Genomic DNA, 17,644 nt, shown 5'->3' on the forward strand with positions numbered 1-17,644 from the left:
TTCGCTGGTCTTCCATCTCCACCCCAGTGGAAGGGCTGACAGTTTTCTTTTTATTTTGTTAGCTATGTTTTCTAGTCAGCTTTTTTGAGGCGCTCTGTTTGCAGTTAGGCGGAAAAGTGGTTCACAAGCGTTGCAAAAGCGCCCAAAAAGTGCCCACAGTCGATCGGCGATACGTTAGGCACGCAGCCTGCAAAAATGAAGTGCGGCTTCGCCGCATAGGTGCCTTTGCTTGACAGGCAAGATGGCGGACCTACGCGCAACTCTGCTACCTTCGGTAGGATATAGAGTAACTCTAAGTTGGAACGGGATGACATTCCATCGATTGTTGCGTTTACTTCGTGCTGGTAAACAGCTGCTCCACGTACTGGAATTTAACTTGCTCTGAATGTAGACCTGTCGGGCTTAACGTATATTTGTACAGATAGCTGGTGACATTTTCTACGCGCATAATAGAATGCGAACCGTTACAAGTGTACACAATGCGCCGAACCGTTGTCTGAGCGGAAATGAGTTGCCTTTCGCTAGCGCGCTCGCATCACACTGCACAGCTGTTTAAAGTATGTGAAAAGGTACTGGCGCAGCGAGGTCAGATGCTGCTTTTGTGATAGAAGCCATAGTGCTGCTGCAAGAACCACCACAGAATGTTTGATCTTTCGAGGGTTCGGTACAAATGCTCTCAATCATAACCTAAGGAGTTGTGACATTTGGAGATCGTCACAACTGTCAAAACATCAGACGCTGTTCAGAGCCAGAATGCGTTTCTGGCAGCAATTCAGAGCGTGACAATGGTCCGCGGTGACGGACTGGCATAGGGGAACGCTTTAGATTGGCTTATATAGCAGCTCAAGAAAGTGTGCCAGGCGTTAAACTTTGAAAAGAAGATTGCATCCATCATTTCGAAAGATGGCTGAACAACAAGGTAAGCAAATTTATTGCATTTTGTTGCTGAAAATATATTTTATTGCCGTTAAGGTAGAGCTTCTGGCCCCTGAATTTTTGAAAAAGATGGTTGCTGCTTTATGCGCCCATTTGTTGTGCACGTGCAAATTAGATAGGTGTAATTATCCCACGTTCTTCCAAGTATTTCTAAAAACATGCAATACATCCTCGCTAAATGACTTATCTGAAGGAAATATCGACCGCAAAACAGCAATGGTTTGCAGATGAATTGATAGCTGCAATAGTTTACAGGCGTAATAATTTATTTACTGACGTCACAGACAGTTTCTTTTATAGCAAATTTGCCGCAAAACGAGTTCGCACAAGGAAATTCACAGACAATTAAGTTTTGTCACTAGCTACTACTCGTTTTCCTTGCAGAAAATATTTAACTGCAACATGCTTTCTGATACTGAATATGTAGGAAATGTGTCATGTAAACACGAAGGGTAAATCACCAAAGTGACGATGAGATCATGTCGAGTATTAAGGACATTCGAATCTGGGTTAAAAACACCTTTGTAGCGCATGCTCTGATTTTATAGCAGCGTGCATCCGTAATATCTGGTTGCTAATACTTAGTTTACTGACACGTTTACATTAGAAAGTGAGAAAGCAGACCCGGTAAGACATCAGTCTTTTAGAAGTCAATGCACCGATTTTTTTTTTCAGGCTCCCCTTACGGTCGCCTCCGAAGGGACATGGGCCTCTTCAGTGCTGTTGCCGTGGTAGTGGGAAACTGCGTCGGTGAGCACGTGACATAACACATGTGTTTTTAGTCTGATTTCGAACAGTGGAATGAGAAATTGGTGGCGCATCAATTCTTAAGGAGATGATTGGCGACGGTAATGCGATGAGCAATATTTCTCATTCTGTGTGCGTAATTATTGATATAAATGTTTAATATGCATGATGAATATTACGATGATTGCTGTCAAGGTTATAATGATGGAGGTAACGAAACAGAGTTGTGAAACGTACAAATGCAGTGTGATAAATGTAGTTTGAAGAGGCACGTGTAATGACCGGGAAGCCAGAGCCAATTTTTTTGAGGCCAACTTGGGTCAGCAGGGTTGTCCGTATATATGTGCCGGCCTTCAATGAACGTCTTTGTGGGCAACTTGGGTAACTAGGAATGTGCCATTGGCAAAGTGCCGCTCTAGAACGACGAAAAGTATCCCTCAAATTTATCCGATGCTGAGCGGAACCAAACCCACGTCACAAGGATTCGAAGGACAGCAACCCGACGCTTTATCGAGCTGCGCTATGAATGCACTAGGTACATGCTGATCTTCAATGAACCTCTCACCGACTTGGGTCACGGAGTATGTACCACTGAATGTGCGGCAAGCGAGGGAATAATTATCAGCGTTCGCAGGCACCAGCGCACCATGCTTATCGATTCGAAGGCCACGCGCGGACTTCTCGGCAGCGCCACAAGATGGCGTAGAGTGTCCAGAAAGCAGCGCGAGAGAGGATGCTGGTCGGCACCTGGCGCCTCACGCAAGCTTCGCGGCGGCGTCGCAACATGACGCTACGTGATCCCCTAGAGAATCGCGAAAGAGAAATCCCGCGGAAGCAGGCTCCGCATACATGACTCGTTCCGATGTTGGCAACACATTGTGTCGTAACATTGATTCAATGCTCAGCGCTATACCGTCGACAGTCATCATGAGGTGGTTTCTGCACATTTCTTTTTCCATATTTTATCACTATGACTAGAGTGCGATCAGAAATGTCGTTTTCATGTGTTCACACGTACAGTTCGGTATAATGAACCGCCAGCTGATGGGCCTAAACACACTTTAGTGTACCTTATACTTGGAGCAATAGTGGAATCAAGACTTTATAATTATCGCATCAGGATGGGATTGGCGGTACCGTGAATGGTGTACGAGAAACCACTGACGCTTATGCGATAGGCTGACTTGGTGAGCGAGTTATTGGGTCCCAGGGAGCAAGGCTATTGGGAAGGCTAGCTTTCGCAGTTGCTAGACTATAAATAAATATCAGGTTGAATCTCCGCTTCTAACGTTGAATGCGCGGCCGCTTATGACTAGTCGAAATAAGTTCCATACCACAATTGTTTGTTAACACAGAACTAATCGAAATTCCCCAGCTTTCTGACCGAAGTGTCAGCTATTGCAATGCACTTCCATAATAAAATATGCATCTAAGCCGACCTTCTACGACCAGATTTACTTCAATAAAAAAAGTTACGGCTGGTGACTGGAGCCCGGTTTATAGATACGAATGGAAAGTGACAAGCGCAGGTTAAGAAATGACTTATTCTAGCACGAACAGTGATCTCAGGGATGTTTCACCGTGCTGAATGTAAAGAACATCTGGGTGCTTTTTTTTCCGGATCAAAGTTGCACATTTAGAATTTATGAGTGCCTGAGGGATTTATTTAGCACGATTAAATAAACATGATCAGGGTAACGCTAGTAGCATTACCACGTACACGCACTTACAAACATTTTTCTGTCTAATGGCTCAGAGCAGTGTTAACCTGGCAGTAATATTAGAATGTATTTGAAAAGAATGTTATATAAGTTTGTGTGCGTAATTAACTGGGGCTACGTGCCTATAAAAAAGTATCGGTATGTTACCACATGCTAGAGAACAATGTTTGTTTTTCAATAACAAAAACTACAGGGGCCGGCATCTTCATCACATCGAGCATTGTTTATCAAGAGGCGGGTTCTGTTGGCGTCGACCTTCTCATTTGGGTAGCTGCAGGGGTTGCCTCTCTAATTCGTAAGTACGTTTATATATACTGTGGAAGCTGCGTCGATTTTATGTGTGTCGCTTACGCGCGATTGTACTGAGCTTCATTTGGCATGCAGTTAGAAGTGTTCGCATTAAAATTTGATGGAAGAAGTGGACGTTCTGCAGTGACTATAATGAGGCTGATGGTGGTGAAATCAGTATTTTTGATCACTCTCAAGAATTGAGGCTTCATACCCTAAATATTGTTCGAAAGATGTCTATAAAGAAATAAATCTAGAAAAATTTGTGCCAATATTTTGTTATTATACAAACTTGAAATGAGCTCTTTTTTACTGTCAAGCTCATTGTAACAGTAGCGTCAACTTCTCGTCTCTTATTCTATATTATTCGGTTCCTTTCTTTCCCATTGTATAATACTCTGTTCCTTTCCTTGCCATGGTCTTGCTCTCATCGTCACTTGTATCACAAATGTATATGTGCCCAAATTCAGGCCTAAAAATGACTCCGTTAGAGTAAAAAAAAAGACTAATCTCGAAGAATACGTTTTTGCAGACTGCACACACCGGAAGCGGCCGCAGAGCTGGAAGCAAATCGTGGCCGCGATGTTTGGGCAGCCGTTTACTCAGCCTCATGTCGTCATCTTCTTAATTGCCCCTCTGCTCATTTCCGTTTCATTTTAATGTATTTCCGTGATTATGTGGTTCTCTCTCTTCTAAAACACAAGCGCAAATGCGTACGGGGTGCAAAAATTTCCATATTTCGTTGTTCGTATACTTTCAACTTCCAGATGGACTTTGCATTGCCGAAATGGGCACGATGTTGCCATCTGCTGGTGGGGCCTACGAATACCTGAAAGTTGCCGTCGAGTCCCTAGGAAAAACAGGAGACGCGATTTGTTTTGTGTACTCCTGGTGCTTCATTCTGGTGGATCCTATCGGGGCGGCGCTACACGCGCTGACCTTCACAAGTTACTTTCTGGGACTTGTCTACGGGAGCTGCCCACCGCCGCAATCGGTGACCGCGTTGGTTAGTATTGCGGCAATCGGTGAGTCACAAGACGTCTATTGAGCAGACCTCTGCGCAAGAGCTGCCTGATCTCTGCCGATCATAGAATGCGCATTAGGTGTCGAAAACGAGTGCATGTTATGGCCTTCCGGCTTACACCAATAAGTAATCATCAATATCGTACGAGCCTGCCAATTCCTGTGGCACAAATATGTTCCCGTCCAATATCCGCAGCAAACACTCCTGCAAATGCTCATCATTATTAGCAACGAAGAATGCTGGAATGCCGCTACTTCCAATCGGTATTTAATAAATATGACCCACATCGCGAAATTTGTCGGCTGCGTTCTTGAAACATTGTTAAACTGTTTCGCATACACGTCAAATAATTAGCGGCCACGAATGAAGAGCGCGTATGATTGTGTCGAAAAAAGGATTGCGTGCTAGGATTGATAGCCTCAATGTGAAATTGGAGAGAAGGTAAAAGGAAATGGCAAATGAAAGTGGGCTTGGCGCCGGTGGGAGCCAAACCCACAACCTTTAACGACGTGTTTGATGTAGGTCAAAACCTAAGCTAAGATGGTAAGGCTGCATTCGCACGAATAGCGGATGCGTCTGTTATCCAGTAATATTTGTGTCTGATACTCGTGGTCTGGCTGTTCTTGCGGCGAACTCATTTAACACTATCGATGATGCGACAAATGTGGCGGAAAAATTAGTATTATAGTGTTTGGGAGGTGCAGAGAGCTGTAAACTTATGCATTTCTTCACGTGATTACCTTATTGACTAACGGAAAAAAAACTCATGCATGCCATTTCACCAAGATTTCGCAGCTGTATGAGACATGAAAATTTCCTTTATGCAAGAATTTGTGCCCGAAAAAGAGGTCCAATAAGAGAATAATACTAAAAATTTAGAATAAACGAGATAATTTCATTAATTGTGGCCATTCTTAACGAAGCCATATTTTTTAAAAACAATATCTTTTTGTGAGTTACCCACACTTTTCAACATTGGATAGGTTTCTGGCCACTGTGGTGGGCCTATCCAGGAGATAACACAGTCTAAAAATGTGCGCCGCTTACAAAGTTAGATCTGGTACCGGTGGAGTCAGCACCGATGGTACCACACAGCGGTGCCAGTTCGTGGCACCGGCAGTATCTGTGCCAGTGGTACTGATGGTATGGGGAGCGCTCTCGCATTTTTCCTTCGTAATAGCTAGCGTTTCCAGACGCCTTCGTTGAGACACTGCGCCTTTTGTCTAAGAGCGCAGACGCGCTCAGATCCAATTATATGGTTTTTCCCATTTCCACCCTCAACTCGATCAGGAAGACATGGTTTTTCATCGACGTCAACAAGAAGTTTGCTTGATAGCAGGCGCAACAGGTGGTAACTTGTGCTTTCTGGCTTGAAAATGACCATGGCAGATTGTGAGCAGTTAAGAACGGCAACACATAATTTACAGTAAAATAAAAGTAAAAGTTACGGAACAAGTGATGTCTAGATCATGACGCCATGTAAGGCAATGTTATTACGAGCCAATATGTCCGTCTTCTGGAGAGCGCGAATTTTCGGAAGGCCATGTGCCATCCTCACTGACACCGGTACCTGGACATTTTATTACAATATTCTTTACATGTCTGAACGTACCATAGCAAACCGTTCTCGCAATTTTAATTAAATGTTTATGAATGCACGACAGATCTCCTATGTTACACTCAAGTGGGCATGTTTAGGGGCGTTCACACAGAGCTGTCCTGCTAATGTAACAAAAGCCTACCAGACACTAAACCTCACGAATAGTATTTGTCGCCTAGGTCAGAAGCCATGAATTCAATGACAGCATTTTTTTTTGCAGAACTGTCAGCCGTAGTCAACATTTTTTCGCTACGGACGTCGATGAAATTACAGAACTATATCTTTATTGTGAAGCTCTGTGTACTGATTGCAATCATTGGAACGGGCATCGTGTGGGCTTTTCAAGGTAAGCATGCGAGTGACATGCTAATATGTTGGTATGACTTGATGGGGCATATACCAAACGGTTATACCAAGAATGTTCAAGAGGGATAATAAAGGGGAAAATATTGTTATTTGTATCAGGAAACAAATGTTTTACAGTACCAAAACTTACCGTCAGCAGAGGCTCCGTAAGCTAGAAAAAGACGCAGAAGCGAGGGGCGGGTTGTGACACCCCCTTGAACTTCTCGCGCTAGCACGCCGTGACGTCAGAGATGTTGACGTCACGAGCTAAGCCCGTGCTGTCAAAGTCCCTGGCTATTTATTTATTTATATTTATATACAATACCTACAGCGCCCTCTAGGGCATTCTTCGGGCTGAGCTGAATAGCTGAATTTTTGTCCATAAAGATAGATTATATAGTGTTTTGAGATAGCCAGAATTAGAACTTTTTAATTTTCACGAGAATATAGAGCAGAACAGCCGAGATACGAAAAAAGACACGAAACTTTAAAATCGGTGTTAGCTCTGGGGTTCTGGCCCTGATATTGTAATGCTAGTTCGGCCTTTATTGTTCTCCTCTAGTCATCTAGCTCTTGCCACTAAATTAGAGAAATAGGCTATAATATAGAACAGTTTGTGTCTAAAGTGATTTAGCGTTTCTTGCCAGAGTTCTTTTGTGGTTGTCTAAGGAAATTTTTAAAGCTTAAATTCAATAAATAAACGTTCAGTTAACAAAATGACAGTAGCCTCCACTGGCATAGTTTTATCTTTGAAGAGATACGCTTCATGAAAAAAAAAACAGGTTAATATTAAAGAAAGCACTACGGAGCATGTCCTGTGCGCACAAGTATACTTAGGCAGCCGTATTAAACATTCGTTCGGAGTGCAAAAGTGTCATTGTGAGTTAAATCATGTGTCATGTGTCATGCCTTGAAGGCAGTGAAGGTTTTGTGCATTCTTAATTTAATATTGTGTTTTCAATTTGACAATTACAGTAGTTCTCTATTGATAGATTAAAAGAGTTACAGGAATGCTAGCGCTGGCTCTAGGATAGTGTAAGTGGTTGCTGAGCGAGATTTCTATGCAGCGCCACTTCTGCTAGGCAAGTTCTCATTCAGCGGACAAACGACGCCAAGAGGAGTCGTGGAAGCCTTCTCGGTGGCAATGTTCAACGGTGCCGGAAGGTAACGGTAACGCACATAAATTTTCCTACCGCATATATATAAAAAAAGAACTTTATTTCCAGAAATTCGCGGATGTATATCAATCCGAACAAGTCATACATGAAAGACAGCAAAATTATGTAAGAGAGTTCTCATAACCTGCTGAAGTCTTAGAAGTTTGCGTTTGCCACTGCCCTAAATGTACGAAAAAATTTAATTATGGGGTTTTACCATCCCACAGTGGTAGCTTAGTGGCTGTAGCTGAAGTCGCGGTAGTTTAGTGGCTTATTTGCGCTGCTGATCTCGACGTCGCCGATACAATACCAGTCGCGGCAGCCGCATTTCAATAGGAGCGAAAAAAAAGTACAGAAATTCTGATAATTGTCTACTAATGCGTAAGCACTGTTTCACTACGCTGTGACTTCGCTTGTGTTTAGTTTTGCTTACTTGCCATTCCTTGCTTATGCGCGTCTACCCATGGCCTTTTCGGTGGCAAGAAAGCCTTCGGCTTTAGCAGACAAATGTTAGGTATTCTCACTGCATACGGCCCCTTCAAAGCGATCGTACCAATAGAACCGGAACGCCGGGCACGAGCGCGCCTGGATGAAGTACGTAGAGCGGGCGAAAGGTTCACACCAGCTGTCGCAGTACTCCATGAGGTGCTGCGTGAGGGGAGAGTGCATCGCCGCGATTCGATGTCGCCTTCACTGTCGCTCTAGTAAGCCTGTATTATGTACGCGTGCCTTGTCCGCTCAAGTTCTTGCCTGGCTTCTAAGTGCACCTCACTAAGGTCTAATGAAAACTCGCTCGCTTGCCCGCGAGGAGTTCATAACTGGAAAGACGCTCAGCAGCGTTCAATTTGACATTGGGCCATCCCAAAATCTCAAGTTGGCCTACCCCCTAATTTAAGTAGGACCACCCCCAAAATTCAAGTTGGCCAAACACCACATTTGATTTGTGCCAACCACAAATTTCAAGTTGGCCCAACACGAAATTCAAGTTGCCCCTCTCCTAAATGTGAGTTGTCCCAACCCCGAATTTCAATTGGGCCAGACCCCATAAACTTCAAGTTGACCCACCCATTTATTTTTTAAGTTTTCCGACATGCAAATTTCAACTTGGCTTACCCCCAAATTTCAATTGTCCCAACTGCAACCTTTAGTTTGCTACCCCATCCCCAAATTTCTAGTTGGCCAACACCCAAATTTAAGTTGGCCCCACCACAAAATTTAGTTTGCCACCCCACCTCCAAATTTCAATTTAGCCCCCCCCCCACATATAAATTGGCCCACCCCTAAATTTCAGTTGGCCTACCCACAAATTTCAACTTGGCCCACCTACGAATTTCAGTTGGCCCACCTCCAAATTTGAAATAGACCGACCCCCAAATTTCAAGTTGTCCCACCCCTACTCTAAGCTTCCCCATGTATTTTATATGGATCCCTCTGTATCTATGAGTATTCTCTTTTCATTTTTATTGGTTCAAATTGTTCGTTATTGCTTATAAAGCTACCAAGCATCTGCATTTACACTATTTTAACGAATAAATGTCGTAACTTCGCAAATAACGCATTTTTGTGCACACACAAGGCATTACACTTTTCCAATGACAGAGCTGGGGTACTCTCCAAAGAATGCATACGCATTAAAAAAACAAAGAAAAAACAAAGAAAATCTCATGTACTTAGATTTAGGTGCACATTAAACAAACCTAAGTGATCTCAATGAGTCCGGAGTCCCTCATCACGGCGTGTCTCATAATGAGATCGTGGTTTGGCATATGAAACCGCAATTTTTTGATGTTCACATTATGGTGTGCAATGAGTTTTCCATACCTAAGCCTTTAGAAAGGCTCCAACTGACAATTCTGTGTTCGAGCCCGGCTAAACCAACACTGCCATCTCATTACTTGCACCGGCGTCCTGGTAGAGCGGCGCTGCTGGCTCACTGATGCCCGCGTCTGGCTTCGCGTTCTTATCGATTCCCTGGTAATACGGCAGCTTCAGCACTCCAAAGATGGCTGTGTTCCTGGCCCTGGTCTCTGACTGGCATTCTGTACCAACGCTAACCAACCACACCACCGCAGTGAATCATCGGCTTTCACCGCTGACGACCCTCAAGAAGTGTTCTGGAACTCCGCATGACAGCTTCCCTGTAAATGTTATCCGGAAATACACATGGCAACACCAAAGAGAGAAAGCGAGAGAGATACTTTATTTGCAGAAGGGCGGCGCGCACGGCCAGAGTGGTCTGCCTTTAACTTCTACTCCGCTTTGAGGAAGGGGTGTGTAGGAACGACAAGAACAGGGTAAAAGGTCAAGGTGGAAAAAGCTGATGACGAGATCTACTGCACAGTCTACTCTTTCTGTGCAACACGCGCATGGACGCTGGTCGAAAGTGCTTTCTTATTGCAATGAAAGGAAAAGCGGGTGACGTGAGCAAACGTTTAATAGGCGAGCTTGCGTAGTTGGAACTTGTGGAGAAACACCGTGCCAGCCTTCTGACCAACAAGGAGATAAATTTCAATGCTTCCAGTTTCGCTGTGCGTCGCGTAACTAAATACGGCAGCCTCCGTAGTTTCTCGGGAGGTTTCCAGCTGATCAATGCTGATCAAGTCAGTTCTCCCTCAAACTAATAAATTGAGTCAAATAAGCTCGCTCATCCTACGCGAGCTTTTATGTATTAAATAAAAAACACCGATCTCACCAAAAAAAGCTCTGATTTTACGTGCTGTATAACATCTGTGATCGGAACGCCTCTTCTGTTAACTGCGCCTGTGTTTCTTGTGTGTGTACTTTTGTTTTCCCCCCACTCTCCCTATCTCTCTCTCTTTGCATTCTCTCCAACGCCTTCATCCCCCACCCCAGTGTAGGGTCGCAAACCGGAAACTCCTGGTTAACCTCCCTGCGTTTCCTCTATCGCTTGCCTTCTCTCTCTCTCTCTACGCAGAGAAGAACCTATCACTATGTTTGCATAAGTTAACATATTCACACATACACACTGTTGAACTCGCGCATACTAACATTTATTCAGTTCCATTGTTTCGTTTGTCGTACCCTTGACGGTAATGAGGACATGGCGAAAGCTAAAGCATGACGAAGATTTCAACGCTTTCAAATGTTGCATACCTTTAGCAAAGACAAGAATATGACACCTCCTGTCTTTAGTGGAGAGTTCTACCCAAGTGCCTCATCCTGAATTCTGGAAACCATTAGTTTGCAGGATTCCATATGTCAATGCTGAAGAGGCACTAGCATCTCTTTGGCGTTATCGTAGTACAGAACCATTGCGTTTAGCGCGTAGGCTGATTAAACCTACAGAGTTGAATGGCTGAACTTACTTTCTGGTGGCACCCGGACTGATATACACAGCGGCAAGTACGTACAATGTCGATGCAGTTATATTTGATCTCTGCAAGGTATCAATCACCGATACTGTCGGAGATGGCCATACCTATCTTAACGCCAGACGTCAATGTATTGTCGATGGATCCTGCAGTGAAGCGTGCCATTACAATTTATTATCTACAACCTCTTCTGCTTACGGAGGTCTCTTCCTTGGACCCATTCTAACGGCTGCGACGTATGGTATCTCGTTTAATTTGTAGCTGTGAAGGCGAAGGCTTTCCTATTAGAAATAGCCGAAGTTACATTCTCGCAACCCTCGCTTTTCTCTTACTTTGTTTTGCTTATTTAAAAAAAAAAACCTTCGGGTTCAATTCTGTATGTCGCATCTTTAGTCGCGCGTATCACTTTTAGTATGGAGCCAAGGAAAATTACTCGCTTACCAGGGTGTGGACCTGGGTTGGATTCCTCGTAGTGGACTCAACTCCTTTCTTTTAAATTTGCTTTTTTTTAAATAACGGCAACTGGGTCATCTTATTGGGGCCAGATATACTGTCAGGCCAAAGTGGCTAGGTGTAAGAAAAGAAATGCTCTCGCATTTCAAGCACGTGCAAATGGGTAGTCGTTTTCATCAGTGCCTGAGTCGCTTGCTATTAGAAAAAATGCATAATTATTAAAAGAACCTTCACTAAGAGTTTTCAACCAATCTCTTTTCCAAGTATTAATTCAAACACGCTGTAATAATAGCGATTCGTCTTTAGTTCAGCAGCGGTAGCTTAAGACAGGGTACGGCAAACGTAGGTTATAGGAGTTATGAGTAAGTTCTTAAAAATGTATGGTGAAACGCCAGTCTGTGTACGTAGGGAGATCATTTCCATCTATACAAGTGGGCAACAAAAAAACCCGGCTTACGCCGTGAGCACTTCATGGACAAGAGCACTGGTGTACCAGGCAGCTAAATTTTGTTCTATAGCGTCATTCTTCGTTGGGAGATGACGTTGTGTTTTGCATACACACGCATACCAGATATATGTAGTTTGTCAATCTCTTTAACCTTACACATTGTTCTACAGTGTGTACGACTGGCCGCTCGAGGCGCTAGGTGTATTCGCGGGCTTATTTCGCGCTCGTAAACACACTTTTACGTCGCACGTATTGAGCAAGAGAAAGCTGTATCGAGAGTTTTTAATGTTGCTCTGCAATTTTCTAGCGGACATTTTTAATCTAATTATAATATTTTAGCAGTTGAATAATTAGGACTAATAATGTAATCAGGCAAAATGCCAAAATTAATCTGAGTATCTCCGAGCGACGGCAAGCAATATTACCTCGGTTCTGTTCAGCTACGTGGCATTTGCATATTTTTAAATCTTGGTGCATGACAGTTAGGACCACCTGTATTATACCCCTGTCACACGGCACATGTATTATCGGGCGTGCATGAGTTAGGGAAACTAACTGCTGGGATTGCCATTAACTGGGATGCCATTAGCTGGGAATGTCATTCACTATGCTCGTGTAGAAGCAATAAAAATGACACTGACACGTAATCTCATGCGCTTCGTATGACATTATAAGTGCCGTGTGACAGGGGTATAAGTCGCGATGATCAGGTGGCACGCACACAACACTGACACCTTATAACGTTGAATAAACAAACTCTACCGTATCGTGGTGTGCAGTCGGCGTCAGATCTTTACCAACTAGGGGAACACAGAAACCTATTTCCGGGCAGTTTGGGACCGCAGTCCGTAAAACCATGCGACTCTATGTTGTTCGCAAATATGTGCAGAGAATTGGAGATTTGGATACCCGGATGATTGCTGATGCTACCGAAATGTTCAGCGTTTTTTTTTTTTTTTGATCTAGTGGTCAGGAATGTTTTAAGGTCAACTGTACTTGAATCAGCACCACTCTAAAATAATCTCACAATATAATTGAAATCAGAACACTGGCTCAAATAAGAAATGACAGTAATCGGACGAGAACTGGCGTGTTCCGCATGGTGTGGCCGATAACAAGAAATGACAGTAACGATACCGAACGATAATTAGTGGTTCAGGGCGTTGTTTCTCTCTCAGGATCTTTTTACTTGAGGCCGTTTTATGCTGATATAAATAATACGGCAACTAGCCCAGCAAAAAGTATGCTTAGTCTCATATGACAATCACTAGACACGCTGCCAAAAAAAAAAACAATGAAGCGAACTGCTGGCGTATCGCGTTAAATATTTTTGGGGTTTTTAAGCTAAAAGTTCCTGCGTACTTTTTTAAAGATTCATATTGATTACATCGTAATAGGTTGTCATCATAAAAAGAGTGGGAAAAAAGAGAAACGCTATCCCCGGTCCTGCTCTGCTGTGTATAAGCTCTTTCCGCGCTGTGACCTACATGTATTGCCAAGGAAGTGCACGTTTTCTCTTTACAACTTGTGCAGTACCCCGATCTGCTGCATGGCGGAGGAGATGTCTGACCCTTGCCGAACAATCCCGAGGGCCCTATTGGGTGGCCTTTTCCTCGTTACTGCTCTGCACGTGTTAACCAATATGGCTTACTTCGTGGTCCTGGATCCGGCGTGCATGACCGCAACTGAAGCGACAGCCGCAACTTTTGCACGACTCACGTGGGGAACCGCAGGACATTTTCTGGTGCCAATCATCGTCTGCGTCTGCACGTTCGGGACGATGAGTTGCAGCTGCTTAACCAATGTCCGTCTCTTTATGGCAGCCGCACGCAACAAGCATCTGCCGGAAGTGTTCTCTCTGATATCGATCAAGAGTTCAATTCCAGTTGTTTCCATATTCGGCAGGACGTGTATAGCGATGGCATTTACAGTTACGGGCTCGGTGGGATTCCTTGCCAAAAGCTTTATGGCATCTGTTTCTGTGATGAATGTGATGTCAATTTTAGCCATGCTCAAGCTACGCAGGACCCTCAAGGACACATCCAGAGGTATCAGAGTTCCAACGTTCCTCATATTCTTAAACCTTGTCATCTTGTTGACCCTTGTGGTCACACCATTCCTGGGAAGAAGTCATGTCATGAAGTTTGTCGTGACGTTTGGCACCATGATGCTTGGTTTCCCCGCGTACTTTTTTTTCGGCGCATTGAGTCAAACAACTACAGCAACGGCTCTCTTCCACTTTGTTCAGAAACTTTTTCAATGTGTCCCATGCGTGCCCTACAGGAGATAATGCGTGGCACCAATAAATGCAGCCGCAGTTAGTTACAGGAAATACGGATTGGTTGTCCCGTGCTCTCGCAAGCGCCCCGTTATCTGTCCCGAGCATCGAATCATAGCCAGAAACTAAGCTGCCAAGGATTTTTCCAGCAATGCGATTCCAAGGGTTCTTCAAGTGATGTGCACAGCTTAAGAAACTAAAGGCCTCAACTACTGAGCCACAGGCAAAGCATTAATAGTTGTAGTTTATATCTAGGCTGGATGAAGCTCGGTGTTGCTCAAGATAATGTGTGCAAGGAAACAAAGGCTCATGCAACATGAAGCTTGTGGAAACTTTTCTATTGTCAGATGGTATTGCTCCAATACAACGACAAGTGATCCGAGCCTGACACGTATCAGTACTGTTCCACTATTCGTCGCCTGCCATTTTGGGCCAACAACACTCAGGCAAGGAATGTGTCCCATGTGCCTGACTCCTCTTGCAAGAGCAGATGCTTGAAAACTGCTTGGCTGTGCCATGAAATGAGTCCTATCAGGCTGGAGATAGCAAAAAAAAACAAGATTGAAACCACATCTAGTGGGCAACTAGAACCATTGGGGGGAGGACAACGAGATTTCAGAGACATTTCTACAGTTTTGGCAGGACGCCGAGCTGCGCACTTCTTTTTTGCATTACGCATTGCGGGTGATTTTCTGCACTAATGTTCTGTCAAGAATTGAGTTGATAATACGACACAATAGGCAGCTGTGCAAAGAACTCTAGCACAATAGTGCTCTTTGTCCCTTTACTCAACATGCACACAGTATAAGGTCCCTACTGGCTAATGCAAATCATCGCGACCTGTGAATGACTTGAGCAGTAGCTAGTTGAGGGTTTATGACAAGGCAACTTTACCAAAAAAACACAGCAGCTTATGGAACGCTTAGCGCAGCTGTGAAAGTGATTTCTTTATAGGCACAACCACATTTCTTTAGTGATGAATAATAAACCTGGATCATATTTCAGAAATATAGGTGAGCGAAAAATCTCTCCGCATCGCAGTAACGTACGAATAATTTGTGAATAACATAAATGAAAGCATTCATACTACAGCGAAGTTGTATACCTCACCAGCCAAGGAAATTTTCGTGTCGTTGGCGCAAGCAAAAAGCGCCAGGCTAAACATTGAATACAAACAGCATATCTCCTTTGAAGTTCTCACTGGTGCGGTATAAAAATTTCACCAAGGATCGGGACAGGCTAAAGGCAACGATTCGCTGCCCGGACCTGTCGGAGCAACTTTTGGCCGTCCAGCAAGCCCACGATGCGGCCAAAAGGCTCTGCCTGTCGGTCCCCACGTGGAAACAGCCCACTTTGTGAGGCAACTCACACCTTGCAGGACCCAATAAATACTTGTCTTCCATCCTTCCTCCTTTGAAATCAGGCATACAGCATACAGCTCCAGCACTCGTTTTCAAAAGAAAAACCACAAAGCAAGCATCAAAACTACTTGATGGATGATACGGCGCGTGTGAACAATGGGAACAGCTTCCAACGCGTTCCAGTAAAGAATAGGTTTGCAGCTGCTTCCAAAAGGGGTTGACGTCATTCGAAACCCTTGCGTGAAGTGCAAACCGTATATCGCATGCATAACGTCTGCGAATAATGCGAAGCACGTTCCTTCTCCCGCGTGTGTTTCCTGGTGAAGAATAGGTTGCGTAAGCTACTCCGAGTTGAAAAGTGCCCAACAGCATAGAAATCACCAAGTGATGTGCACTTGGTCTAGTCACAACCGTCTAGCAACTCATTCAGTTTATTCCAGGCTACCATGGATAGGCCACGGAAAGTAAAGAAGCCAGAAGAACAGCGTGAATATAATGTCGTTGTGAAGTAATAAAGGGTGTGGTTAAGTACATTTCACTTGTCTCTGGTTTCGCTCTTTGTAGATCCACGTGTGTGAATTGAAGTGACGTCACAATGGGTAATCATTGTGGGTGTCGTTTACAGCTTCGCTGTCCAACCACCTTCACAGAGTGGAATGGAGCCACAGTTCGTGAAGGGCTTGTTTAAACGCATCTAATGAGCAAAAGTGCACTACCCTCACCGTTTTTATTAAGCAATACACTAACTAAATTGCCATATGAATATAACGCAAGAGCTTATGTGTCATATCTGAGCTGTACAGAGCTCTAACCTCTCTAAGAACTTGAGAGAAAAAAATCTGAAAGCGAAAAATTCGTCTCACACTTCCCTCTCCCCCTTCCAGATAGGCAAGGTACAGTCCCTGGCAGGAATGGGTCATAGTGAAAGTTGGCAAATAAATTTGGCAGCATGTTATACCCCCATAACACGTGAAGGCGAAAGCCTGCTGCACACGTGGTAATGCATCAAGTTACACGATCGGAGGGGTCACACTTCTTACAAGACATAACGAGTAAGCAAACGTATAGCGCTGTATCTCGACCTCCTCAACGACACATGGGAGCACCAAATACACCACATAAAGGTTCTTCCCTTGTTTCTTTCGTTCTCTCTTCCTTTCTCTCTGCTTCTTTCTATCCTTCTTTATTTAGTTATTTTGTTCTTACGTTTATCTTTCTTTCTGTGTTTTTTGTTCTTTGGCTTCTTCTTTCGTTCTTTCTTTCCTTCGTCCTTTCTTTCTTTCGTTTCTTAATTCATAATGAGCCATTGCGTCTTTGCTTGCACACCAAGGACGCACACCTAGTATGAGCCACTCCTGCCGATATTTTCTGCATCATACTTTTTACATCACTGGACTAGACGCCACCTTTTCGGGTAGGAGCCATTGCTGATGATAATATTTTTTGTTTTACTTGTATACTTTTTTCTATCACTGGAAGCTGATATCTGCGGCCCTGGTGTTTATCACTGGGTTAATCCCGGGGGTTCAATAAAGTATTGCTCAGTTATGAGGTTACACACACGTTCGGCTTTGACTGAGAGAACGACGTCACTGACGCTATGCCCGCAGGTTTTCGCTTACGTTCGATCTCCCGAGTTTGCTCAGAGGCATGGTTAGCAGCATTCGCCCACCATTGCCGCTTGCGATTCTTCAAAATTAAATTGCTTCAAAATTAAATTTGTCCGTTACGGTAAGACAATAGCTCATACCCCCTTAAGCAATGGCTCCTACCCCCGTAAACGCGCCCTCCCTATTACGACGACAGAACAGGAGTGAAGTTCTACGCTGGAATGATGAGCGGCAACACAGCCCGCTGTGGAAGAAGACGACGACGATGAACGCGGGAGCTATGGCACGAGCGTGTGCCGAGCACGAGCACGAGCGCAACCCGAGGGACGCCAACGAGCCAGCTG

The 17,644-nt window shown here is 44.2% G+C and overlaps 1 protein-coding gene across 1 annotated transcript; it reads left to right on the forward strand.

Moving 5' to 3' along the window:
• The first annotated feature begins 573 nt into the window (after window positions 1–573).
• Window positions 574–15,395, forward strand: LOC125940004 (b(0,+)-type amino acid transporter 1-like). The gene is made up of 7 exons (XM_049655655.1): window positions 574–919; window positions 1,612–1,686; window positions 3,598–3,699; window positions 4,460–4,717; window positions 6,537–6,662; window positions 7,729–7,825; window positions 13,585–15,395. Exons 1-7 carry the CDS (start codon window positions 904–906, stop codon window positions 14,339–14,341), a joined length of 1,431 nt encoding a protein of 476 aa, XP_049511612.1. The 5' UTR covers window positions 574–903; the 3' UTR covers window positions 14,342–15,395.
• Window positions 15,396–17,644: the final 2,249 nt, after the last annotated feature.

The sequence above is a fragment of the Dermacentor silvarum genome, chromosome 9, assembly GCF_013339745.2.
Source record: "Dermacentor silvarum isolate Dsil-2018 chromosome 9, BIME_Dsil_1.4, whole genome shotgun sequence".
Lineage (NCBI taxonomy): Eukaryota > Metazoa > Arthropoda > Arachnida > Ixodida > Ixodidae > Dermacentor > Dermacentor silvarum.